Genomic DNA, 27,546 nt, shown 5'->3' with positions numbered 1-27,546 from the left:
GTCGTGATAGTATCCACCGATAGGAAATGTCAACAATTACACGAGGTTTCAAGATCTGAAGTATTTATTTGCAGTTCAATTTAATCGTATTAATATTTGCTATTCTAGTAGCTTTAAAGCTTGAAATGCGCATAAATTGCGGCTAACATCCTTTGTTTCCAGCTTGTGAAAATTTCCTTCATTTATTCTTCCTTAAAATATTATACACAGCTATAGAATCGTAACAGTCAAGAGATAAAATAAGAATTTCGATTCCGAATTTCTAGAGAAGCAAATTTCTACAAATCATAGACAGTGTATCAAAACTAAACCCACCGAGAGTTTCGATAGTTATTCGGGACGAGCGAAAATTACGAAGAAGAGGATCGAGGGACGACAAAGTTTCAAACGTGTTGGAACGTTTCTCCCGAGAGTTTCAAACCAAAGGGGAACAAAAGAGAGCGCTGTGTCTGAAATTGGTCGATAAATGGCTTCGAAATTTTCAGTGCGCGATACGAAGCGAGAGCATACGATGTTTATTGCCGTTTCCGCGAACCCGAACGTCATCTTACTCGAAAGCAGCGGAAAGAAAACAGTATCGTATGCCCTTGTAAAAACAGCAACAGAACCGCGGGATCGAGTTACTCTTTCTCGGAAACGATCGACCTCCGACAAAAAAAACCGCACGTTATCACACGAAACTCTTACGTTTCGGTAATTCGCTAAGTACAAGAGTGAGTTCGTAAACGCAACGCAACTCTCTGCCATAAAAACTATGAATGAAAGAACGACGCGCAAGGTTAGGATACATCGACAGATAAAGAAACTTGAGAAACCGACTCGCGAGATTCATTCATGCGTTTCGACGCACGTGTCATGTATGTAATTCGGAACATCCATCCAAGAAACGACATATTTTATTCTCTTTATGGATAAAGTCACGTCCGTTTAATCTGTCGGCTGAATTCTTTTCTTAACGCTGCGCTCTTCCTCTTTTATGTACCAAATATTTTCAGATTACTGTCGAAGTGTAAAGCGATGCTAAGTGTACGTATATCACGAGAAATTAATGCTGCTTTGAAAGAGTATAAATTATGGACAAAGTATTATTAATCTCTCCAACACTTCCAAAATGTTTATTATTTTTTATATTTGCAAGACCGTATTCGTCGAGTTTGATTTTTTATATATCTCTCTGTTATTATTACCATTCATGACAATGAACGATAATCGAAATAAAATTTATGAAACTTCAACGCTTATGTCTTTGTACGGATCTTCGCTGTTTATTGAAAAATCCCGTCAGAGTTTGGGTGTCGCGAAATTTCTCGCGTCGAACGCGTGCAGATGATGCGTGCGTGCGCGTTGTTTCCGCTGGGAGCGCGCCAAAACGGAAATGAGAAATACACGCGCGTTTTCGTTTTTAGTCTACAATAAACGATAATACGTAGCAGGCTCGTTAATCTCGTTCAACGATCGGAACACGACTAGATTGTTAATCGCCTAGCTAGAGTTTAGAGAAACGGCGCGGCAAGAATGCTTTTCCGACAATTTCAGCCGTCTGTTACGGCGGCGGGACCAGACTAAAGGCGTCTAAATTATCATTAGGACGTAAAAGCGATTTGCCACAAGTAGATTACGTTACCAGATCGTAAGATAACCACCTACAATGACGTTAATTTATATGAATCAGGGCCCTGCCCCTGCGACACGCATAAAATATCATAACGCGTTATCAGATTTCATAGGCGAGTGAAACTGGGCGCGATAAACGTCCGACGGGACGAATAACGTCCGACGACATTCGACCGTGTCGTATTGTCGATCAATCTTCCTTTGTTTCTAATTCGTTCTTCGTGACTTCGTGACAATTCTCCATTTTTGTACATGCAACATGTGTACGCAACGATTTGATAGATTAAATTACATGTTAAATTGTACGGCGTTATGTGTATGTATATAATATAGCGAATGTATTCATCCAGTAAATTTCATTCATTTACAGTTCAACGTATGCATATACTAATTTAAAGTAAATTACAGCATTTACAATGAGATTTAAACGTTTGTTAGTAGAAACAGAATATATAGATTTATTAGAAATAATAGTCACTTTATATTTGCCAACTTCTGTCTCTGTTTCACATTGACTAAATTTTCTTAACCGATTTGACGACTCGATCAAATCGCGACTAAAAGTCAGTGCGTATATTCTTTACACTTTTCTCTCACCGTGACATCTACGATTTGTAATCTCCTACTTCTCTAACAACGAGTAGCTGCGTTTAGCCTAAACTTCGCTCGTTAAAAGTTACACGGAAAACGCTTAGTCACGATACGATTTAAAAAGTTATCATAGCGTTCTTGTATCACGATCCGGTATCTCGTATCGCTGAATATTTATCTGATACTAGCGCGAGACAATTGTAACGGAAGGGGAAGATGATCGTCGTAGTTCCTTAGCGTAGACAACAAGAAAGTAAGATACAATAAATAAGACTCACCGAAAACGGGGCTGAGGTCGGATCTCGCTGACGTCTTGCCCGTCGTCGCGTAACTTCCACCGGCGAGCGAGCCCTTTTCCTGTAAACACACGCATGCACTTAATGGCGACGTCCTTATGCTGTCACGATCGAGTGGGTGGATCAAAGAAGAAGATACGTTGCACACGACGATCAAACGGAAAGAGAGAGAGAGAGAGAGAGAGAGAGGGGGGGGGGGAGGGAAGAATGACACGTTGTGTTATGCACAGGTAAAACTCTATCGTAACGACAACACGATATCTGTTGTACGATAAAGTAGAAGAAAAAAAGAGGGAGAATTTTTGAATCTCATCGACACGCACCTCAGACTCCGTGAGGTCGATGAGGGAACTTTTCTCCTCCGTGAGGTTCTCGGAGGACCTCTTCTCGTCCTCGCCCTCATCCTTGAAGACCTTGACCTCGTCTTCGCTGCCGAGATCGTCGCCGCCGCCGCTGCTGCTCACGTGCGGCATTATTGCTGGCCGAGCGACGGCCACCGTCTTTCCTGTCTTCGTCGTTCGGCGACTTAACACAAGAGGTGTGTCCGCCTCGAGTAGCGGACCAAGGAGAGGTTAGGCAGCCGATACGGCCGACGCGGGAATTTCGAAAGCCGGTCCTCGACGTGCCGGCTGCGAATCGTTCAACACACGACGTTCAGAATAGCACACTAAGCGACGAGCGAACAACAAGCGGAAACAAAACTCGACGAGAAGACGGTGGTCCGAGAGAGGAGAAGACGACGCACAGCGACAGGCAGATTCTTCTCTCTTCTCAACAAGGCTGCTACAATCCGTCGGAACGGCGCTGCGCTGCCTCTCTTTCTATCACGGACTGCGTGCTCCTCTGTCACGCGCGCACGAGACTACGCGGCGAAAGAACGCCACCGACGCGACAGACACTTCCTCCCTTCGGTACTTCTCTGTGTCACTAGTGCCGCACAACAACGAACAATACGATACGAATGACGCAAGGACGACAGCACAGAGCACACAGAGAACGGTTCACCGTCACCGTCACCTTAGCCTCCACCACCGTCGCCACCGTCGTCGACGGAGGAGGTTAGGCTTCTATATATTTGAACGCACACTTTTCTTTTCTTTTGCTTGATTTTTGCTTTCCTTTTTTCCCCTTCGACGTGAGGGGCACAAAACGAGAACGTAGCACCGTAAGTATAAAAAAAAGAACGCCGCCGTGAGACGAGATCGGAACACGACTAAAAACGCACCACCAGTCAAAACACAAAGACGCGAGGATACGGTAGTAATCTCGATGAAACGAATATCACCGATGATCATCGACGAGACACGCAAAAGAGAGAGAGAAAGAGATGTATATCACCGTGAACGACAAACGCGGGCCGGCAACGAGCCGAAGGTTTAACGGCCGACGCGCGTTTACTCGCGTATTAACCGAAACGTAATCTCGGCGAAGATACGAGGACCGCGTGGGAAGGCCGGCGCACACAAGGGAGGAGAGAAGGAGGTGCGATATACACACGGCCGGTGGAAACGAGGGGACAAGGAAGAGGTAACGATGGAACGTGTGTGATGTAGGTTGAGTCGTGTGTAGAGTGGTCCCTGGACCCCGTGGTGTGTGTCGTATTTAGCGCGCGCGCTGCCAGCAACTTTCCGTGCGTTGTCGTCGTGTACGTATACGTGTTGTAGGTTTTTCCTCTCTTTTTCTTTCGTTTATTGCGTGCACCAGGCGCATAGTCCGCGCGCCACGTATCCGCACGATGGTGGCCACGATGCTTTAGCGAGCGCGCGATCCTGCTGCTGCTCTTGCTTCGATTCCGTATGCAGGTAAGTACGAAGAACACGCGCGACGACGAGTACGGCACCACGACGACGGTGACGACGTTGCTGCTGTTCTTGCTGTTGTTGTTGACGGTGCACGCGCCGGACGGCCATCGTGCCCGTGGTTAGGTCCCGAGGTGCGTGTTTGCGTATCTCGCCCCGACTCCGATGGCTCGATGTGCTCTGCCTGGATGCTCGGTGCCGACTGCCGGTCACAGTGAGCTCGGGCGGGCGGCTCTCCCACGCGACGACCAATCACGACGCCGGATTCACCGCCGCGGCTTCCCTCACCGACGCGCCATCTCACCCCCACCCTCACCCCCCGCGAGGCCACGACCGGCCAGTCATGGCAGGCAAGGCGGCGAACCGACTCCACCCGAACTCACCCGAATTTACCCGAACTCCTAGTACCGTCTTCGTCGTGGTCGTCGTCGTCTTCGTGATCGTCGTCTTCGTGATCGTCGTCGTCGTCGCCGTCGCTGTCGTTGCCGCCGCCACCATCGTCGCTGCTACCGCCACCGCCACCGCCACCGCCACCGTCACCGCCACCGTCACCGCCACCGCCACCGCCACCGCCACCGCCACCGCCACCGCCACCGCCACCGCCACCGCCACCGCCACCGCCACCGCCACCGCCACCGCCACCACCGCCGCCACGGCTGTTGCTGCCACCGCCACCACCACCGCTGCTGCTGCTGCTCCCACCGCCAGTGCCACCACCGCCACCACCGCTACCGTAACTCCTGCGTGCCGTTTTCGTCGTGCGAGAGGACCAGCTACGATCCTCCTATCTCCCCACCTACCACACGCAAAGACTTATATTCTAACAAACAATAAGCAAAACGTTTATCTTCTATTAAGTTCCACTTACGGCCGTCCGATTTGTCGTCGAGCTTTTTTCTCCTATTCGTACTATGCCACTTCTTTTCACCGACGGGTAGTTTGCCGTTGTTTTTTAATGGACATACGATCCGTTGGTTTCCTCTTCTATTTAATTATTAAGGTTTTATTATCGACTATGTAAACACGAATTCCGATCGTATCTACGAAGAATTTCTTGTTGCTTAATTAATCTGGAAGAAAAAGAAACGCACATTGATATGCCGCATGAGCCAGTACTACCAACTTTGAAAACCGTAATTTATTATAATTGAAGACGAACATAAGCGAGTTTCCGATACTGTCGATGGTGAATGACTTTACGCAAGGTGCAAATTCTCCTATGTTATTCGTTCTACCTAGAAATCTTTCCTCCGGTCGGGGAAACTCGTTTGTGAATTTTTCTCCGATCCCGGTTGCGCGTTTCAAAGTCAACCCTATAAATTATGCGTCCTGTTAAAGTAATCTTTTTATTCTGTTCGGTGACGCCTCTTTCTCCTTTCTTTCTCTTTCGAGGCGAGCGTGGAATTTCAAGAAACGATTCCACGCGTAATGTCGTTTTTCGTGAAAATAAAAGTGTGGCGTCAAAGCAGTCGCGAAATACGTCCAGTTCTGTTACAACCGTTAAGGCAGGTGCACGTTTGATTTCTTTACAGCCGCGGGTGAACGACAATTTATGGTAATGTATGCGCTGGCCACTGTCCTATCCGATTTCCGTATTTAATTAAAATCTGAACGAATACACGGGTCCCCTTATTAGCCGCTAACAAAGCTGATTTTCGTATCATCTCTAGGAATGACAAAGAGAACGAGTCACATGAGTGCGTGTGATCGTTTGCGTACGATCCGCTGGCATTCGCCTTATATCGAAATAAGCGAGATAAATTTCAGACAGATTGAATGACGTGTCCTCGGTTTAATCACCTGTACGAACAATACAACACATTATATTCCGTTGAAATAACGCGTTCGTTCGATCGTACTTCATTATTTGCACGCAAACATTATACCCGTATTAATAACCTCAAATGTCAGAATCACTGCACGTACCTTTGTTAAGAAACCTTCGCGTTAATTATTCCTGGGACAACCAGCACGACTCGTGTTCACGTGTGCCTGGATTAACGTTTTTGTAAATTTTCTGCCGGCTACATAAATCTTATCGATAAATTGCAATTATCTTGCCTGCACGAAACTCTTCGGTACTTTCAGGTATATCGCATGAATCACGTTCCGTGCCATACATTCTTGGAAAGTTATGAACTAATTTAGAGGAAAAAGGTAGAAAAATGGAAAAAAGCGACATTGAAGAAAAGGGGAAGGAAAGAAGACTTACTAAATTTCGAATATCCAGAATATTCCTCGATACGAAGAAATTACAACCTTTCTTTGAAAGCCATTGTTTCCTGCATTTCCCGCCAATTTTGGTAGCACAGCGATCGTACAAGTATTTGATTGGTTGGTTGACAATGTTGTAAGTACTACATATCTGTCGGCGTGATCTGTAACGTTTTGAAAGCAATTTATCAATATTCTCGTCGAAATAATGAATTGTATTTGAAAAATATATACAACGATAAATTTATCGCATTACCATATACGTTGGATTACTGATGAGGGTGACAGGTATGGTATCAAACATACATTCATTAAAATCCTATTTAATTATCGTTTCAATTGAAATATAATGAGGAATCTGCATGCTATCATAAATGTAATTATTTGTAAAATGTAATTGCATAAATTGCGTTTGTTGTTCGTAAAATTATTCGTGACTATAGTAACTTGAGAATTATTGAGGATAGCACGAAAATTGAAGCAAATACGATAAAGATTGAATAGATAACAAAACATCTTGAATTATACAATAACTAAAAGACCGCTATTTGAAATATGTTACATATTTTAAGGTATAAATTTAATAAACATGCTTACCTACAACTTACAACATTCGATGATCCTGCTAAGAAACGATCAACGTGCCATGACACTTTCGTACGTTACAACTTTGAAAATCTAAAATAGTATCGCAGAGACATCTATGCTCAGATCAATATCTAATGAAATCTTCGCTAGGTTACGTCGATAACACTATTCCTCTACTATACCGACCTTTAGCAATGCGTATCTGTAATTCAGAGCTAAACTGATATAACTCAAGCCATCGACGAGGTACTTTTTTTTTGTTATTTTTCAACACAGCACAGTTATTGTAATTATCACACACAGATTTTTGCAATATCTTAATCCGGCTGCTATCACTTTCAATAATTAAAGGTATGCGAATAACAGTCAGATAAAGATAAAAAATAACAAAACCTCTCACTGAGTGTTACATATTTAGACATAAGTAGAAACGTAATTAATACCTCTCTTTTTTTTCTAGTGATTTCAAAGTTCCAATAGAGGTTATACGCCATACTTCTACCTATTATTTGATTAAATCTGGCTAAGTTTTCACGTAATATTCATCTTCTAAATATTTTTTTGCAATTAAGCAAAATCATCATAAATTAAAGATATTTCCATAGGATACGTAATAAATAAATATATATATATATCATAGAGTTCGTCGATATTTTAATAAAAACATAAGAAAAAGGTATACATATATATTTCTTCACTGGTTAGCAATCTTCCTCTGTCCCGTTTGAGTTCGTGCATTATAAGGTACTGAAAACTTTCTCATGGCGGACGGATAATAAGGTACCCTTAATTGCAACAACACTTCCTCCAACAGCGCTTTTAATTCCACGTTATCGTCCCCGTTGTTATTTTCACGCCTGCTGGGAAAACAGCGTTTTCTTTAAGCCAGCCGCAACTTTGGGTCGTTATGGATGAAATTATTAATTAAAGCGTAAAATGATGGTGATCGAGCGAACTTTTACTCGTTCGTCGCACGACAAGTTGCTCACCTTTCGGTGTCGCGCGAGTTTCCCAAGGCGAGCAGAAACAACGCCTCCCTCAGCCTCGCTGGCACGCCGAGGGATGATTCATGGAAATAACGTTCGTGATAACAGAACGTAATTTTTGTGGGAATGCCTCGCCTCGAGTCTAGCAGCCTGGCTAACCGAGGATGTAGCCAATTGCGGCGAAAGATTCGATGTGATGTCAGCACTAGTCTTTCTAAATGAGCCACAAACTCGGCCTGCTTCAGCAATTGGCGAATGTGTCCCTGAATTCACGCAATATTCATTCTTATACGGGTAGTCGCACACTTTAATTAATTTAATTAACTTCTAATTAAATTGGATATTCAATTAGAAACGAAGACTACAGGGAAAGATCATGATGACCTATATTTTCCTCCCTTGGTAGCACAGTTTAAAATTTAATGCGCTGTCTACTACTAATATATTAGTAGAACTGTCTTTTTAATGGACTTTGGAATTAAATGTACGATTCTATCACTTTCCAAATTAGTTCAAAGGTATGAGACGTTTATGTAAATTCATACGTCTTTGAGCATTACTAAAGGAATCGAGGCTGAATAGTTTATTTTATTTACTAGATACTATAACACATACTCTAAATTGCATCTTCTACGTATTCTTGCAACTATATAAACATCCGCAATTTACTCATAACATTGATGGTACTATATATATTCTATTTGAGAAATACTCAGTGAATATATGATTTATTTTCAAAAGACACGTATCTTTGAACCTGACAGGTTATTTTCTATTTCAACGACGATATATCGAAGTACTTCCCTTTAGTTTGTCAAGAAGCGTAAAAATTAGAAAATCAACGAAAGTAAGCTTATTATATTTGTCCCATTTGATTTTCAGATGTAATCATCGATCGTCAATGTATTAGTGATTCGCTGCTATTTCCGATATTACTATGGAATTATTCGTCCAGCATTCCGCAATACCAAGGAAACGTTTACGTAATGAATATCTAAGGTAGGTGAGTAAGAGTATCGACGGACCGTACCTCTTTCTCGAGGCCTTGGATGTCATTGACCGCGAGGCCGATCATCAGGTTCATCAGGACGATACTAGCGAGCATGACGAAAGCGAGGAACACGACCCTGCTCGTGGCTGGTAGGAAGGAACTCCCATTCTTCTCGTCCGAGAACAGAGCCCCGTACTCGTACTCACCCATCATCATTACCACGGTCTTCACGACGGCCCTCCAGGAATTGCGAAACTGGTCGTTCCCGTGGAACAAAACGGCGAAGCTGAACGCGAATCCGACAATCAGGCAGACGAACGCTAGGAGAACCTGAAAGGAAATAAAAAGCCCCAGATGCACGTTGTTATAATCGCGAAGTAGAGAGGGTGGTAGGGCTGCGCGAAGTAGGGGTAGGCAAGTGGGTCCTGATGGGAGCCATATCACCGACCAGACATTTAGAACCTTGCTTCTTCCTTCTTCCCCCTTTGGCTTTTCATTTCTAACGATATTCGCCGAAGGGAAGAGCCTCGTCGCTCTCTTGTACCTTTCGTTTCGGCTAAATGCAGGATCTTTCGCCATACAGACGGAATTAAAAAAAAAAAAAAAGAAAAAAGAAAAGGAGAAAGAGGAAGCAAAGGAAAAAGATACAAGAAAAAAAGCCTCCCCTGGCACATTAAATCAGGGTTAACGTTGCTCCTGTTGAAACGACTCTCTTCGGTGAAAAACGGTGTTCTTGCGGTGTCGGACGTAGCTGCTTTTTATTCGCGCCCGTTTAACCGCGACTCGACGCGCTTTAACGAGGAAAATTGGGAGTTCTTCCTTCAACGGGGGATTCCTCGTTACTTTTTCCTTTCTCCAAGATCGATCCTGACGAGCGAATAGGGCGAGGAACAGGCGATTATTACACGGCGCACCGGGAATCAAACGCACGTTGGTTGATTACGTCTACTACTGACCTTCAGAATATTCTTCAGCACCGTGGAGAACATGAGCGCGTAATATCCGCACATTGGAAGGCGGCCGATTAACAGCATCATTTGCATCCAGGCAAGCAGGATTGCCAGGCTGATGGAATGCAACATCCATTGAAGGGGCTGTCGAGCATCGTGTAATTCCTTTTCCCCTGATGAAGCTGTAATCTCGCTTCTATAAGCGTTACCCATTGAAATCGTCAGAGATATCGCCGCGCAGGTGAACGATAGCCACGTTTCGTACTGTCTCAGATAATATCTAAAATATATAGGTTTTCGGAGTAATTGTAAGAATAAATAAAGTGAAGATGCTGATGAAAAGACGCGACAGATATACAAGATGGACAAGGTGAAAATTATTTTTATTATATCAAATTGTACTGGTACCTTGTGAATCTACGTTTCAAATGAAATGATAAGTTTTACAGGTTTGACGATTTCCTGATCATATTAACTGTTGTTGGTTCTCGCCAGTGTCCCGATACTTACGAACAAGGGTGTAGGTACGTATCTGATGTTTATAGGAAATTCACCCACGTTAAAATTCTAAGAGAAATGACAAAGGGACAAACTTAATTTTATTTTGATTCTAGACGAACCTAGGTACCATCAGCACTTGAACGACATTGTGAAGGAAGAGGACACAAGAACAGGAAGAGAGAATCCTCCGCAACAGGCCGCAATCAGTCTCGTATTGCAATATCGTTATGGAATAACCAGACAGGGAAAAGACCAGCAGGGCGTGGACGAAGACGAGACTAAAGAAGAATACTCTCAACTTGGACCACTTCAACCAGAGGAACGTTTCCACCAGCGGATGTTGTAGTATCGTCAATTGTTCCACGTTCGAGGCTGCTGCAATAAGGGACGTAACTACTCCCATTTGCAGCTCTCCTTTTGGCGCTAGCACGTTGAAGTCAATGGTGATCTTGAACAGAAAACAATAAAATACAGAAAACAGTAAAAGGGAGGAACGACATCTTTAGAACGAGTAAATCACGCTGTTTCTATTACCTGGGAATTTTCCACGGAACTTTCAACGGAACTCATTTTAACGCGGGAAGACAGAATATCGTTTAGAAATAAGACTGGTGTTGGTATGTGAGCAAATATGGCATCGATGACAGTAATTCCCGTGTTCGTTTCTGCGCCTAAATTGCCACCGTGATCGATTAGTATTCGAACGCACTCGTGGTGACCTTGGTAAGCTGCTCTATGCAATGGTGTTCGATTGATCTGGATATCAAAGAAAGGAAATGGCACAATTAAGTGATTATTATGTTAAATTTAGCAGATACATAGAAGGTTAAATATGGCAAAGACTCACGTTATCTCGAATGTCGATATCACAAGAAGGTATGCTCTCTAGAAGGATCGAAAGCGCCTCTGGGTTACCCGTGCTGGCAGCGAGATGAAGAGGAGTACTTCCTGTGCCTTTGCATTGATAAAGAGGCCACGCACCACCGTTCAGTAACCTTTTCGTCGCCGAACAACTTCCTAGTGAGGTCGCAGTATGCAATACGGTAGTACCTGTAAGTTTATAAAAAGGACTAACTAGGATCAAACACAACACAGAAGAGACCAGTACACGGTACGTAATAAATGAAATTGAATCAGCTTAATAATTTTCATAATTAACGACCTCTATATAATACCTGTATTAGGATCGATGACGTTGGTCGAAGCTTTCGCTGCTACGAGGATCTCGACGATGTCATTAAATTTAGAAATTTCGTTGAAATCTTCTTTTACGATTGCGGTCCCTGCTAGAAGCAACGGTGTGATTCCACGTTCGTCTTCCGCGTTCACATCAGCACCAGCTTCCACCAGGATCTTGACTACCGCAGCGTGATTGTTCTTCACAGCTTGGTGCATGGGTGTCCTTCCCCAACACTCTGGTGTAGGTAACTAAAATTCCAATCGATTAGTACTTTCATTTGGAAGATGATAAATAAGCTAGAAACATTTATAAAAATGTATATTTTCACGAACATACGTAAAGAAACAGAACCTACGCGAAGGTTTGCTTCACTCATTAGATAATATAATACTACAAGTATTATATTTTGGATATTGAAATATTTCTGTTTACATTTGTTGTACATGTTGTACATTTTTTAAACTCTTAAAATATTTCATAAACATTGCAGTCTACCGATAAATGTATCGAAAAAGCTTTAAAATTGCTAATGAGTAGCACAGTAATGAAATTTTATTTAATTCACGGTACTCACGTTTTGACCAATAAAACACAGGTTCGAAGGTGAACGAGTATTCTTGTAACAAGAATCAACCCCGACTCTATTTTCCGTGGAAGCTCCATGTTCCAACAACCAATTCACCACTTCGCAGTTTCCATGATGCGCCGCGTGAAAAAGCGCACATCTGCCAATTTTGTCCGTGGCATTGATATCAGCTCCATTTTCATACAACAGTTGCAATAATTCAATATTCCCTTGCCAAGCAGCCAACTGAACGATAGTCACGCGCAGTACTCCAACAGGCTGTAAGAATTTTTTATCGAATCTCGTGGTGCAGATCTCTATTGCCGTTCCTATATCGTCGTTTTCGATAGAGGTGATCAATTTTAATTGATCGTCATCGTACGAATTCATTTCGGTTGACAATCTTTTATACACCCTGTTCTATGACCTATGTTTCAATTTCGCGTGTTTGCTTTTCACTAACGTCGAATTAACAGTGGTGCAGATAGATATATATTGCATTAATCAGAGGATGTGGTCAGTTATAAAATCTACGTGCCCCATGTGTTTTTATCGCCTGCTTAAAAATATGTTGTCCCGTTATTAACTGACGATAACAACCACTCAGAGGTAGTCCAGTTTTATTTACGTTCTCGACACACCGCAGATATTGGCTCGAGGAAGTGAGCAGCCAAGATCCTCGTGTGTCTACTATTTGGGTGTCGGCAGGTATCAAAATGTATACATCGTGTCTTATTTCTTGGTACGATTTTTCGAAAATTGAGTGATACGAATTTCTCTAGAAATGTGTTCGATCAGTATTTTTTCTGTAAAACAATCAGTATTTGTATCTACCTTCATTTTAAACGCTTGAATTCAGAATAGTTTCTTAGAATTTGTAAAGCTCTATTGTTTATAAAACCTATAAAGAACGCGTCAAATGACGATGTAATTAATTCTTATACGTATCAAGTACGTAAGTTATGAATTAATGAAATGCTGAATGTACAAGTACATTCAAATTTTAGCGTTATATGTCTTCTTTACGAAATTGTTCGAAATAATGATTTCTATTATATGTTATAACGATCAGTGACGACGTATTGGCTTAGTGCGAGTCACGTTGCTGAATTTTGGAAATGAAATATTTCGAATAATTCTATCCCTCTACGAATACAATGTAACCGAAATTAGAGGATCGTGATATCGACAAATATCGATTAACAAAGAAAATCTGTAAAAGGTATAAGTACGGAATGACTCGTAACGAGGATTCGATGCTTTAAAAGAGTAAAGATTGTTTACTTCGTTCAAACCCGTTTCAATGCACGTTAATATCTTTCACCAAGCTCGAACTCGCTCTTTCGTCAACTTACTCCTCTCTCTTCTTATTTCATCGACCACGCTATCCACGGCCTTAGCCCAATTCCTCTTCTCGAGCCTCTGCGTACATACATCCGCTCCATCCTCAACAATCTCGTTCGATTGCATTCCTATTGTTTCTATCCGCCCCGTTATTTACGTATACACGCTAGTATACCGATCGACTCCGACCGTCTCTGAATACTCATGAACAGCCCTGTACTTGGCTATGCGTTTTCGATAACGATCTGTCAACAATGGATAACGGGATCGGTCGGTCAGAAGAGCGATTCGTCGGTCGAAGAAGTCGAACCTCTCGAGTAAAGCGACCGTTAGCGGTTACGAGCGCACTTACCTGGTACACGCACACAATCGCGTCGATGACACTCTACTGCCGCCGCAAGTTCAGGTGCACGCACACTCCATGTACATTCATGTAGAGACATGCATGTGTGTGCGTGAACGTGTGCGTGTGTGCGTGCATGGACACATACACACACACGTACATAGACGGGATACCAGTTTCGAAGTCGAACCGAGGCGACCTTAACACGGGTTTCTCGCACGCGCACACACATGTACGACCGACGTTAACACACGTTCGTACGCTCAATCAACTAGAGAGAATCGCGTTACCTTGCAGAACGCGCGGGCCCAGTACGCGCTTGACCACGCTGCTGAGTGGAGCCTGTTCGACGCTTCCGTAGTTGTTCCAACAAGAACCAGACCGTTCCATCATGCCCAACTGTCCGAAGTGCGACAAGCCAGTCTATTTCGGTGAGTGCTTGCTTCTTCTTCCAGCGTAATATTCATCGAAAAGTATTTCTCAGCAGATTCTGGCTTTTGTTGAACGTAATCCTATTGTAAATTTTGCGAAACGTTCCAAGATACAGATATTTTATACGCTAAATTTTGTGGAACACTTTCTACGTTGTGGATTCATCAGACCCCAAACTTTCGCGGTATTCTATACAGCGAGGGGCAGAAAGAGGTTTAAAATTGCTATTTACGTGCTTAAGTATCAATAGCTTCTGCAGTAGATACCTTGTATACTTAGTGTATTATATTTACTTAATGATCAAGTTATGTTGTTTCTCGTACTGCTTATCCTTTGTTATCTCTTCTCCGCCATCGTATATACAGAGGAACTGTTCAATTTGTTGCAATTATTGCTTGAATTGAATATTCATATCGCTATCTATATAGGAAGTCTGACGATTACTAAAAGAAAATTAGAAGTGTCTGTGTATCGGATTTCGAATAGAATTAAGTTTCAGTGTGTAAGACCGCAATATTCATAAATATACTCGCAATCTGCTTAGTATTCAAAATAATTTACATCTTTTTTCCGCATACGATGTCACAACGACAGCTTCGTAAGAAACGGATTGTCTAATCGATAATTATAAACGTTGCCCAATTTCGCGCAAATCGTTGACGCATAATCCGGCTATAATATATCCCATTCTACACTCACAGTGTCCACGAAATTGCTCGCCTATGTACGATTGCGTACATCCTGCTGCAGGAAATTCGCGTCACGAGTGCTACGCTATCCACGCAATAGTGTGCGTGAAATGACGACAGGAATGATATCATTGTACGTCCTCGCGATTCACCTTGACAAATATTATGTCAACCTCGTTCCGTTGTGTACGAGTAAATACGCAATGGGAATTTCGAGTAATACGAGTTATTAGGAAGGAAATTTTATGCAATGAAATGCGAATATCATACGTTCGCCTATGTGTCGTCAGTCGTGTCGTCAATGTGCATAGCAGGTTTTCAAACGTAATACATCGTACGATCCTTTGAACCATTTTGAGTCTTAAAAGACTAATAGAGAGAGAGAGAGAGAGAGAAAGTTGGTGTATATTGATCTATATGAGATCGTTGGTAAATACTGATTTATATAATTTGGAACATATGTACTTTGATCCACGATAATATGATAATGATCGGTTATCAAGAACATACATATATTTTCATCGTAATGGCTACCATTGGAAGAACCTGAAGTTATGAGTTGTCCTCGATATTTATGATAATGCCTCATTCATTAGTATTATCTACAGAATTATTACGATACTAACGCACGCTGTTGTCACTATCGTCGAGGTAATCTTCTGTCGCGAATATCGCGCAAAACGTTTTGTTGGAATTCACTTTGGTAGTATAATATACGTACAAACAATGCTCATTTTTATTCTCGAATGTTCGACAATTCTTTCGACCATCGCTCTACTATTCGTTCCCATTATCTAAATTCCAACTCTAAGATCAGCTTATAATTTTCTATTAACCATCGACTTATACCACGCGTTCGATAATTTTTCCATAGCCATTCGTCACGATTATCGAACATTTTCAAAATTCTGTCTCTCGAACCAACTCGTACACACGTTCCCGTTAGTCGACAAATTCCAGCTATCGAAATTACCATCGCTACGTTTAACGTTCTAAAGTCCACGCGATTAGCCTCAAAGCCACAGTAGAATCTTCTTCAAATTTTCCACGATAATTCACCCACATTTCCACGATTTGTCGGACTCAAAACAAACCAATTCAAACATACGACGACAAATGAACACCCACGACGACAGTGGCGTTCGACCTTGAGGCGCTCGATTCCGCTTATCGCGGTCGTTTTTCGCGAGGGGTCCTCGCGTTCAGCGAACCTCGTCGCGATAACCTTATCGTCGTCCAATCGGCAGGCTCGCGCTTCCCCTTGGACGCTTAGATAAACGTTGCACCGTGGTGGCTGCAGAACGATAGCTCGCTTTCGTTCCCTTCGGGCGGCCGATGTTGCTCGCGCCAGCTCGCGCGCTCGCCCAGAGCCATCGTATTCAGAGAGGTAGGCTTTTAATTGCACGCTTCCTCTTTCGAGCGGCCTTTTAGACGGCCCCGTTAAAGCACTATTAGCGCTGAAAGCGGATTTTTTTGAATACAGGAGAGCCGCTGCCGACGGCTACGTATATGGGCTTTCAGATCGGGCCAAGTAGGCGTACGAGGAATGGATGCCGTGGCAACGGGCGAATTAGAGGGACGACACTCTTTTTCCGTGTATCGCGGGAGGAAGAGGATGATAGTTTCAAAGGGGTTCGGAGAAAGAGAAAGAGAGAGAGAGAGAGAGAGAGGGTCATTGGCCTCCAAATCGAAGACTCGCGAACGCGTTTTTAGCTTGTCACCGCAGGCCCACGACCGGCTGCTGGGATTTGCGCGAGAAACACCGTTTAGTGGACTCGTCGAGAGATTACGCTTCTCTTTAATTAGTAGCTGCTTCAGCGAACGAGCCACTCAGCTTGGAATTTTGACAACTTCTTGGTTCTCGGCTCTTGATTAACTGTGAATTTATGCGAGTGTATCGCTGTCGAGGGATTTAAAGGGCGAATTCCGACATTCTGGCTGTGTCTTGGGGGACGAGGATGAGGATTTTCCGAGTATCGTATGGATTTCGTGGTGTGTTCAATCGTAGGAAAAGATTTTTAAGAAGTTTCGCCAACGATCGTTTGCGTTACGACGATCGATGTTTGTTCGTGAGAAAGATATAAAGGATTGTATATCTATCCAAGCAATTGGTAACGTGCTAATTATTTTAGCAAATAGAACGTCCACCACTAGCTAGCTATTGACCCGAGAAATGCAAGATTTACGTTCCCCGCTCGATATCCACCGCGATATCTTCGCAACGAGTCGACCTCGACCGCTCCATAAATTATTGCTAAATACGAATATGTACATCTACGATTTTACGAATACCAAGCAACTTCCAATAAATCAATGATTAAATTCTTAACCTCAACCTTACATAACGAGCTCGCCAAAGAGTGCTCGTACTTTAAACCTGTTCCAAACGCCTTACGCTTTTCAATCGCATTTTATTTTAAACTTACAATTAACCATGGGAAAAGGATGTGGACCTTTGAACCGTTGATCTTTGTATTCAATTAATCGCTGACACGCTGCAGCGTGTTACATTCTCGAGCAAAGTAACTTTTGAAGTTTCGGCCTTCTTCCTCTTGATCCGCGTAGGCGGCAAGCGCAGAAAGCGAACTCGCGGTGAAGCCACTCGCAGCTTTCTACTCGCATTTTCTTTGTTTCGAGCGAGCATTCTACGGGCAACGTGCACCCGCAAAAGGTAGAAGCTTTTTTCGAGCCCGGTCGCAACAGAGATCCTTTGAAAAACCAAGATCCGCCTTCAAATAAAACTACATTCGAACGATCTCGTGGCATTTGACAAACGACTCGTGTTATCCTCTGTCGTTTTTCTTTTCACGAATATTTAATGAATCTTCTTAACGAATCGTGGTTCACCCTTTTACGTCGACACATGACTGATTTTCAGGGAATTGCTGACTATTCGACGAACAAAGATTTCCTGGAGTTTCGCCGGATTTTATGAGCCGTTGGTTATTAGGAAAGGTAGAAACGCTCGACATCGAGGTTCTACGAAATGTTATACAATAAGCATCCTTTTTGGTAACTGATGCTTAATGAATCAGCAATGAATGCCGTCACTGTGAAAGTTTTAGGGTTTCAAAGCCTCCTTGTCCCTGAGATATCTTTATTCGATATTTTAACGTGCCTACGGCTCTCACGCGCTACGTAAAAATACGCAAAATACAATAGTAACAACATTAAGACGGTAAAAATGGGAATAAGATTCCGCTACGTACGAATCTTTGAATGTAATTAAAAATATATCCAGAGAAGTACAATTCTACTGTCTTTAGCTTTTCATTCGTTTCAACTGTCATAATAACCCTGTAAAGTTTTCTTTAATTACTCGTTTCTTCATACGCTTTGAATTTTATGTCAAAAGCAAAAATACACAAAGAACGATAAGAAACAGTTCTTTTAGATTTAGAAAGCGATGGACACGAACGGCTTCCGCGCAAAAGTTCTTCGTTAATTCATTTCGTACACGGAAGGATGTCTTAAAGGGAGATTCGTAGACGGTAACAAGCCAGGCAGCCGAACAAAAATTTCGTGGCCCGGGTGAACGCGCGTTCGCGACGAGCGAGCTTGAAAACCGTGGATAGGAGAAGCGGACGAGGAAACCGAGTCACGTTGCATCGAGAGCAACGACAATAAAGTGTCCAGCGGCGAGGAGAGCGACAACGGGACAGGCTTCGGGAAGCAGTATCGAGTAATAATAAGAAGAACAGAGGAGGAAACAGGTTTGGAGAAGAATAGCCGGATCGTGGTGGTGAAGAACGACGCCGAGAGGAGAGAGGAGGATACGGGCGAAAGGGAGAAGAGAAAGAACGAAAAGAAGGGAATAGCTGCTTCCTTTTCCCTCCTCCCTTCAACCCTCCCGTTTATGATGTCACGGTGGGGGAGGTAGAGTTACTACGACGAGAAGTTTTTCACGGCCTTTCCTGGCGAGTTGGGCGAGGGCGGAGATGATGGAGGCGGCGGATCGGCAGTTTGAAAGACGCAGCAAGAAACGTGGTAGTGGGAAAGAGGATAGGTGTGGGGTGGGTGGGCGGTCTGGGTGGGGTGCAAGAGGTGGAGAATGGTCTACCGAGGAAATAAAGAGAAAGAAGAAAAGAGAAAAGCGGGGAAAGACAGCGGGGGATGATGTTCCAAGCCTATGCAATCAGCAGCCGCCGATTGTTTGGCGCCCGGGCGCAACGATCCGTGCACAGCGCTGTCTGCCTTTTCGCGCTGCCACTGCACACCAGCAATGCTTGACGATTATGCACTCGCTTCTCCGCCGCCAGATAATTAGGAGTTAATTAACTAATGGCCCTTTATGCGTACCCTTCTTGCTCCACAGCCTCTCTTTCCTTCATCCGTGTACCATTCTACGAGCAAGCTGCCCGTTCCTCCGTCTTTCTCGCTCCCCCTCGCTCCTACTCGCTCCTCGTCCTTCTCCTCCAACGCAACCTTCCCCCTTTTCTCTCGCTCTTTCGCCTCTTCCGCCCCCCTCTCTCTCTCTCTCTCTCTCCTCGTCTACATCGCGGCCTGTCCTACCCCCCTCGCACCCTCTTTACGAACCCTCTCCCCCCCCCCCTTTGCCTACGTTGGTTCCCGACGTCGACCCCTTTAGACCCGTTCCCGTGTCTCTCCGCTCCTCGTCATTTTCCAATTCCCCTCGCTGGCACCACCGTCCTTTGTGCTCCTCCTTAGACGCGGAGGAACGTTTGAATGCCAACCACCGGGCCGCCACCGGTCCGTGGCTTTTTTGTCTTCCCCGCGAGGTTTGATATGTCGTAATGGTATGACGCAGCGCGGTGCACCCAAGGAAAAAAAGGCTACACTCGCTCCTCTGATTTCGCGGCCTTTTGTCAACCGAGATCCGAACCGCGTACGAGCGTCAAACAAACGCAAGAACCACACCAGCCTGATAGAAAATGCACGCTGCTTTTTTTATCCGTGTTTCGAGAGGTTCGGCTAACGCGATACTTCGTCGTTACAAGGTATTGTTGATGCTACCAGTCAGCTTCATCCTTGTTACGTTCGCTCGTATTCGTCTGGATACTGGGTCGCCACGCAACCGTACGCATGATCGACGCGATCGTTGAAAGCTGCACAGCGACATTTCGGAAAGAAAATCGTGCTACTCGAAGTCTTTCTCAATCCTGTCGGCCCCCGATAATAAACGTATTTCCTCCTCTTCTTTCTCTCGGCTCGTGGGATCGACGCTCTTTTCGATTAATCAGCCGCGTTTCTGCGCGATGACGCGCGACAAAAGCGCTCGGCCGTGTCGCTGGCTCCTTGTTCGCGTCGTCGACATCACCTTTAGCCATTAGTCGCGCGACGTCGCCCCTTGCACTCCAAGAGAAATCCCGGAAAGGCGTATAATTCGCGCGTACTCGCTCGCACGTGGGAATTCGTCGCGCGACAATGCAGCGCGGATATTTTGTAAAGCGGCGTGGCTGTCGCGCTTTATCATGGCGAAGGCGCACAGGACGCCTCGAGTTCGCGCCTTCGCTGAATGGAACGCGTTCACCGAACGTCTCCGCCGGGAATTAGCCATTCAATTTTATAATTACGAAATTGCTAATGGAGCAGTCGGCGGCGAAGCTGGCGACGACTCGGGTCCCGCCTGGGGATAATTCTGTGTTCCGATCGTCGAGGGAAAGCGCGTTAGCGGATTCCAAACGGAGCGTGCAGCTTATTGTACGTTTGGATCGATCGTGCCTCTTCTAGATGACGCGCTCGTGAAGTTACTCGACGCTTTCGCTTCTGAGTGAATGGTTGATAATGAGGATTTTGAAGGTTTCTCGAAGGTTTCCTTCGCATTCAGAAATACTTTGAATATTTCTCGGTTTCGTTTGGTTCGTAGGTTTATAGAATGTTTTTGTTTCTCAGTCTATGCCACTTTCATACAATGATATAATAATAGGACGTTTAAAGAACACGTGCTTTGATAACAGAAACTTTACTGTACGCTAAAAATTATGTGGCAACCTTCGGGTTGCTTTGATAGTCGCTCGAAACTTTGAAATTTTTCCACAAGCCATTCGACTCACTGCCACTCTTATACAAATCTTTCACAACATTGAAATTACTTCACAACGTACCTGTTTGATAATCTGAAATTTCGCGGCCTGACATCTGAAATCAAAAACATCTGAAGTTGTGGAACTATCTTATCTTAGAAATTCTCGTGTGTTAAGAATTTTTCCAATGTCCAATCTTTTAAATTTAGAGATAAGAATTCCCTTGAAATGCTTCGAAACTAAAAACGTTGACATACGAAATAATTTCAAACGTTCCATGTATAATACGAATATCGTAAATGTTTGAGGTTTTGCATTACGCAACGATGGATCGGTGGTAAGCGGCAATTCCGCGACACGTGGTGCGACAATCGTTATCCAATTCCGCCGCTTATTATTATGCAATGCCACGCGTTTGCCGACAATCACCACCGTTTGCACCGGTTTACTTATTGTCAGTCAAGGGGTTGATAAAACTTCGTTCAGGCTTCTTTATCGGGAACGCAGCCGTACATGGCTTTAGCAAAGTGGATTGAGGCCAAGCGAATAGACCTGATCGAACGTAATTATTTCCCCGTTTTCATTTCACCCGGTGAATCATTCGTGGATCGGTGACATCGAAAGCGGACAATCGACTTATACGGCACGAAACGTGAATATCAAATTAAACGAAGCTTATACGAACGCGATTTTTCTGTTTGTTACAGCTGAAAGGAAAACCTCGTTGGGAAAGGACTGGCATGGTTCCTGCTTACGATGCGAAAAGTGTAATAAAACTTTGACACCTGGTAGTCATTCGGAACACGAAGGCAAACCTTACTGTAATCATCCGTGTTATTCTGCTCTGTTTGGTCCTGGAGGTGAGTGACGAGTGAACATTCGATGGAAGAATTTGTGTTTACTCAGAACTACTGGAAGTCTTATTCGATTTATTTGTTGGACTCATTCTGCTTTGAATTTTGTGAATTCTATTCTCTTTTGGTAGATTCGATTTATACGTGAACGTCGATGGATGTTCTAAAATTCATGGTTTCCATAATGATCATTAAAAAGCAATTTTTAAATTTCCTTCTATTTTTTTATACCTTGACTGTTCTGTATCGATTTCTTAGAATCACGTTAACACAATTTGTTTAACGTCGCGTCTCTTGGTACAATTTGCATTTCGATGATTTAGAACTCGATGGATGATGGTGATCTTAATTTCAAATGGTACTTCTTAGTACTCATAGAGAATTATACGTGAATCTGTTTAAGATAATTCAATGAAATTAAAGGATTTTTCTTGGTCCTTCCTTTTACTTGCTGCAATCTCGATGGACTCTGCTGAAACATTTATTCTTGCGCATTGCAGGTTTCGGTCGAGGCGGCGCCGAGAGTTACATTTACAAAAAGTGAAAAACCCGAGGACTTCATGACGATGTAATACATAATGTTAATCTAATCGCGTTACCTGTACCGTAGTAATTATATTTAATGGATAATGAACACTTAGATTGCCTAAGCGTGAATTATGTACAATATTTTCGTAACGATTACGAAATGCGTGGTTGCAAAGTATGGTATACTTAAGATAATTAATTTTTTATAAGGTTGTATATTGCATAATGTATATCTGTTTACTACATATGTAGTTATAAAGTGAAATAAAACTTTAACAATGCCAGTTTAAAATCCAATGTAATGAAACTTGTGTCTACGTTTTTCATAATGGGTAAGGAAGATATCTGTATCACCTTTCGATGATCCGTTACCTGTTATATCGACGAGCAGCTAGGCAGGTCTGACATGCAGAGTTCATATCTACCCCATAATGGTGTTTTCAGAAAGTAGTCAAATTAAGGTAGGTGGCAGCTTGTGCTTCGTACATGCTTTGCATAATTGATCGGGTTACTTTAATTCATTGTAACATCTGAACTATTTTTCAATATTTTAAAATTCTTTCACTAACCCTCTTAGTCACTATAATATGATATAAAACGAAATTTTGTAGAAGAATTTTGCTTTTGCTTTTTAATTTTATTACTGTAGGTAGGAAAAATATCCTTTAATTGCAGAGAAACAGTTGCAACAAAATTTTATATGCTTATTGTCGTTTAATAAAAGTTTCTTTATTCGCTAGAAGACAACACGAGACGAATTTCATATAAACCTCATATTTATTTAAAAAGGATGTACAGAGTTTTGTTTGCAAGTATCAACAGCGAGACTCGGCAAGAGCGGCGCACAGAACAAGAATATCACACGGGACGAAATGACAGCGAAATGAAGGGGAAAAAAATAAAATAATAAAGAAAAGAGATAAAACTGCTTGTTATTCGGATAAAAAGTCCACGGGACGCAGCATCCAAACCGAAATCTCGATTTCACAAGTATTTTGCTATTGAGGGTACATCCTCTTCGTTTGAACGCTGCGCGAAAATGATTCTTCTCGTGACGCAACGGTTTTCTTTTCTCTTTTTTTTTATTGTTCCTCTTCTATTTACGATTCGACGTTAACATATCGTGTGCTTTCCTCTTTCTACATCTTCCATTTTTTTTTTTTGTTTTCTAAAACGCTTCTATTCGATGGAAGCTGCTCTTTTGAAACGTTACCGCGATATTGCTCTATCCCTCTTTCTCTCTCTCTCTCATTCGACGGATTTCTTTGGCAAAACTTATTACACATAGGTCGTCGATACTAATTAATAAATAGTAAAAGGCATTAAATAATCGTATAATAATAGTGATGATAATAGTATAATAATAATAATTAGAATAATAATAATAATAATAATAATAAATCATGAGAATAATGGGGGAAAAAAGTAGCGATAATAGCAGATAGAATAAAAAATAATAATAATAAAAAAGAAAATTCATAATCATCTCATCGTTACAATAATAATAATAGGTTAACAATGTCAAGTCCGCATTAATCAATTATAATCCCGACAAATTATAAAAATCGCAATAAATGTCAGATCAAATTCACCTGGCCGATCTTCGACCCTGCGATTGTGTGCTGTGTACAGGAAGTATCTTTAAAACGCTAGACGTGAAACGAGGATAAACGAAAGAAAGCTTGTTTCACTCTGTTGGCAGGCATATCGTAATTTATGAAACAATGTAATACTCGAATTTGTTGCAGCCTCGAAATACTAACGGCATCGCAATTTCTTTCTCCTTCTCTCTTTCCATCTCGTTCTATTTCTCTTTCACCTTCACTTCGACTTGCCGATTTCGATACCCATGGTTCTTCCTGTACACGATTTTAGGACACGAAACGCTACGATACGACAATTTATAAATAGCAATTATTCAGCAATCAGAGATCGTATTTACAGATCCTCCATCCTTATGACAAACGCGGCGGAACATAAACTCACAGGCGTGCTGTACACCTAAAAAACGCAAGTAGCAAGGAAAGAAGAAATATCGATTTTTGAAATCACGGTGGATTTGTCATTTTTTACCTTTAGTTTGGACGATCGACAGAATAAAGTGACCAAGTCGAACGAGATAAATCGAATAAGTTGTTCGTCCGACGCTCGGATCGATGAACGATCTGACAATTGGTTGCGAGCACGCTTGGGATCGACATTGCCATTTCGATCGTTTCGTCACGATTTTATAAACTGTATACGTATAACGACACCACGCGAACATAAAAGTAACGATGGAAAAGGTGAAAGACCGTACGAATCGTTTCTTAAACGTTAATAAATATATCGTAATAAAATGGAATTTAAAAGATGTTGATAAAAAATAATAAATATAACAAGAAATTCCGAAGTTATCGAATTCGTATCGTTCGTGCGAAATACACTCGAGAAATTCTAATTCGTCAATTATGAGATAACTGTGAGGCGAACAGAATTGTGCTATGAAACCAATTTCATGGTGGATTTCTCAAGCGAGACGCTACATTTTAATTAACGATCACCTCTATATATTCGGATAACATTTTTATGCGAATAATTAAAATATTTTGTCATGTTGATTGCACTACTTCCAATTTCCATGAAATGGAAGGGACAACGTATAATTATCTTCGTAGACGGATAAAAATTGTTTGTATAATCCCGGAATTAAAACGAAGAGAATGTAGAGTATTAAATAAGTAACATTCGAATTATAGCGCGCATCACGTGTGCGCTTCTAAACTTATTGCGCATGCTCGGCCCATATCGTATGCGTGGATCGAAATGCGCTGGAAATGCGCGCGTAAATTTTCTTATTAAGGTTGCGAATTAACATTTTTGCCCGTTAATCATAATGAAATTGCATTGCACGTAACTTCTCATTAAAGTCCGATGGTCAGACGTTAATTACGGTTCCGTGATTGTGCTTTTTCTTCTCTTTTAGAAACGTTCCGCTCGAAGCGATGCCGGAAGCAACTTGATTTCCGTAGTGGTGCGCGAGAATGGTGAAGCCGTTGGACGGAACGCGGGAATAATTGTGATCAACCGGCCGTCACGGAAGTGTCCGTCGTTTAGTTTAGAAAGAAAAAGATTCGTGCCGCGAAAAGAAATTCGTTACACGCACGTGAAAGCCTATGGACGATTTATAATCGACAAAGGATGGCAGTTTCAATCAAGAGGTAACCTTTTCTTTTGCATCCTATTCTTATTAAGCGTTACTCTCGTGGTGGCGAGAAAATCAACCGCGATGACGAGGAACGTTGCACGACTTCGTTTCGCCTTTCACGCTTTCCCGATTTCACGATTTGCATTCCCCTCATTGTTTTGTACATTTACGTCGACCCTGTACGTCGCTCGCAAACTCGCGTATTCGTTTACAATTTACAAGTCGCTTTCGAACCGCCATAAAACTCTGCCTCAGCCACTAGCTACGCGATTCGCACGCATTTCTTGTTTTTCGGCAATCCGTCTGTGGTCTTTGGTTTCTACAAAAAATATATATAATATCCTTAACAGTAATGATCGTTACGTCGATTCCTGATTTAAAAATCTCAATAAACTTATCCGTTATATCTACTATATTACTTATATCGTTTGTTGATAGGGGGTGGGGGAAGGTCGTCGTGCTTATTAGAAGAAAGAACGTGCCGTGTTAGGCAGTGACTTTGTCTGTCTTACACGGTTAATATATATATATATATCTATATATATATATAAATTTTTTCCTTCACTTTATATATATGTACACGTTCTAATGCCGTCGGTAACAAATGTGCCCAACTACATTCGTGTGACGCGATGATCGTTAACGACGATATCTTTGTCGGCAATGCACGGGCACATTTGGAGGGACGACCGATCGCGGGCATTGTGTAGAAATTATACTAACTGAGGATCGTTAAATTAAACTACCTACGATTATGCGCACTCTACATGAGTACCGATACTGTCGGTAACGCATGCGGGCGAATCTGTTATCCCGACCGCGTAACTAGACAGCATCGTGTTTTAGTGTCGCTGGACCAGACACTCGTCGAGTCGTTGCTGTCCCTTGGGAATCGTAAATAATATCAGTGTTATCGGCATCGAAGCTACAGTTTTTAACTCCATGATGAAGGTTTTGCTAACAACGATTTTTAGCCACAATTATCATCGATCCGATGAATCGTAACAGCGTTCGATGTTTGATCGTTTTGTTCTATTGAGCGCTGTCATGCGTTGTAAGCTTATTGTATACGCAAGATGGTTTCTGATGTTTTCGATTATCGTCTATTGTGTTCGTAGCGAATTTTAAAAAGTCTCTATCTCTCTCGCGACGCTCGTATCGATCGATACGAGATCCTCAAGCGTGACACGCGACTCGATCGTGAATAATGTCATATTGCATTGACGTGAACGCGTATCTGGTCACAGTTTGCCCATTTTGCCATACTTCCTCCTGTTTTTAACGGGAATTCGCCATGGTTATCGGGTGTTAACGATTTTATTCGACAATAATGGTTCATAGTTGTTCATTCCTGAACCAGTTAGTTAAAGAGATCATTGCTTAATTTCAGCGTGGTTTCTCGTGATATGGCGTCTAGACTCGTTGGTCGCTCCTCCCACCCCAGGAAAACACTCTGCCTGGAGTCGATCTCCTGTACCATCGTTTAATCAGGCCAAATAAAGATCCGTCGGTGTGGAATTGTGATCCGGCTTGGTGCATGCACTTCCGGTCGGTGAAGCGGCACTCGCACCGCTGCTTGCTCTGGTAGCCGCCAAAGGCGAGCGACTAGCAACGTCCGTGCTGTTCTCTGGCCCTGTGTTGTTACATCCGCCGCCCTGCTGCGAATTGGTGTGGGAAGACGCCAGCGTATCCCCGTTACAGTAGTAGTACGTCGAGTCTGCAAAGTAAGATGTCATTTATTTTCCGATATCATCGAGCCATCTGCCATCAGGGCTTTTACTTTTGCATGCTATGATACTTTGCGTATTATTCTTTGACCAAAATTAATTTCCTCCATGTCACTTTTCGAATTGCAAATATGAATATTATAAATGAGACTGTGGTTAGAGTCATATATATAGAGAAATACA

The 27,546-nt window shown here is 42.7% G+C and overlaps 3 protein-coding genes and 1 long non-coding RNA gene across 10 annotated transcripts in view; 2 read left to right on the top strand and 2 right to left on the bottom strand.

Moving 5' to 3' along the window:
- Window positions 1–7,747: 7,747 nt before the first annotated feature.
- Window positions 7,748–12,665, bottom strand: LOC117212163 (transient receptor potential channel pyrexia-like). Of its 2 annotated transcripts, none has more exons than XM_033456682.1 (9): window positions 12,285–12,665; window positions 11,706–11,958; window positions 11,378–11,580; window positions 11,065–11,286; window positions 10,650–10,978; window positions 10,036–10,309; window positions 9,119–9,409; window positions 8,092–8,351; window positions 7,748–7,962 (listed from the first exon to the last, which is right to left on the bottom strand). In XM_033456682.1, exons 1-9 carry the CDS (start codon window positions 12,663–12,665, stop codon window positions 7,797–7,799), a joined length of 2,379 nt encoding a protein of 792 aa, XP_033312573.1. In that variant the 3' UTR covers window positions 7,748–7,796. The 2 variants fall into 2 exon arrangements, with proteins under 2 accessions (XP_033312573.1, XP_033312575.1); XM_033456684.1 differs by having other exon boundaries at window positions 7,749–7,959.
- A 1,571-nt stretch (window positions 12,666–14,236) lies between these two features.
- On the top strand, window positions 14,237–22,756 carry LOC117212164 (cysteine-rich protein 1-like). Its single transcript, XM_033456685.1, has 3 exons — window positions 14,237–14,393; window positions 21,775–21,927; window positions 22,422–22,756. The coding sequence occupies exons 1-3, from the start codon at window positions 14,354–14,356 to the stop codon at window positions 22,463–22,465; spliced, it is 237 nt and encodes a 78-aa protein (XP_033312576.1). The 5' UTR covers window positions 14,237–14,353; the 3' UTR covers window positions 22,466–22,756.
- Window positions 15,971–17,382, top strand: LOC117212165. Its single transcript, XR_004488408.1, has 2 exons — window positions 15,971–16,470; window positions 16,567–17,382. It is a non-coding gene; the product is annotated as an uncharacterized LOC117212165 (long non-coding RNA).
- An 844-nt stretch (window positions 22,757–23,600) lies between the features above and the next one.
- Window positions 23,601–27,546, bottom strand: part of LOC117212170 (paired box protein Pax-8-like) — a 54,588-nt gene continuing 50,642 nt past the window's right edge. For 5 of the 6 annotated variants that reach the window (XM_033456689.1, XM_033456690.1, XM_033456692.1 and 2 more), the window contains one exon: window positions 23,601–27,353. In XM_033456689.1, coding sequence (XP_033312580.1) covers window positions 27,124–27,353 — 230 coding nt within the window. In that variant the 3' untranslated portion in view covers window positions 23,601–27,123. The remainder of the gene's footprint in view (window positions 27,354–27,546) is intronic. The other variant, XM_033456694.1, reaches the window with a different exon arrangement.

The sequence above is a fragment of the Bombus bifarius genome, unplaced genomic scaffold, assembly GCF_011952205.1.
Source record: "Bombus bifarius isolate JDL3187 unplaced genomic scaffold, Bbif_JDL3187 scf7180000008285, whole genome shotgun sequence".
NCBI classification, from domain to species: Eukaryota; Metazoa; Arthropoda; class Insecta; order Hymenoptera; family Apidae; genus Bombus; species Bombus bifarius.
Note: the sequence above shows the minus strand (reverse complement) of the source record. Positions and strands in the feature narration are given on the sequence as shown.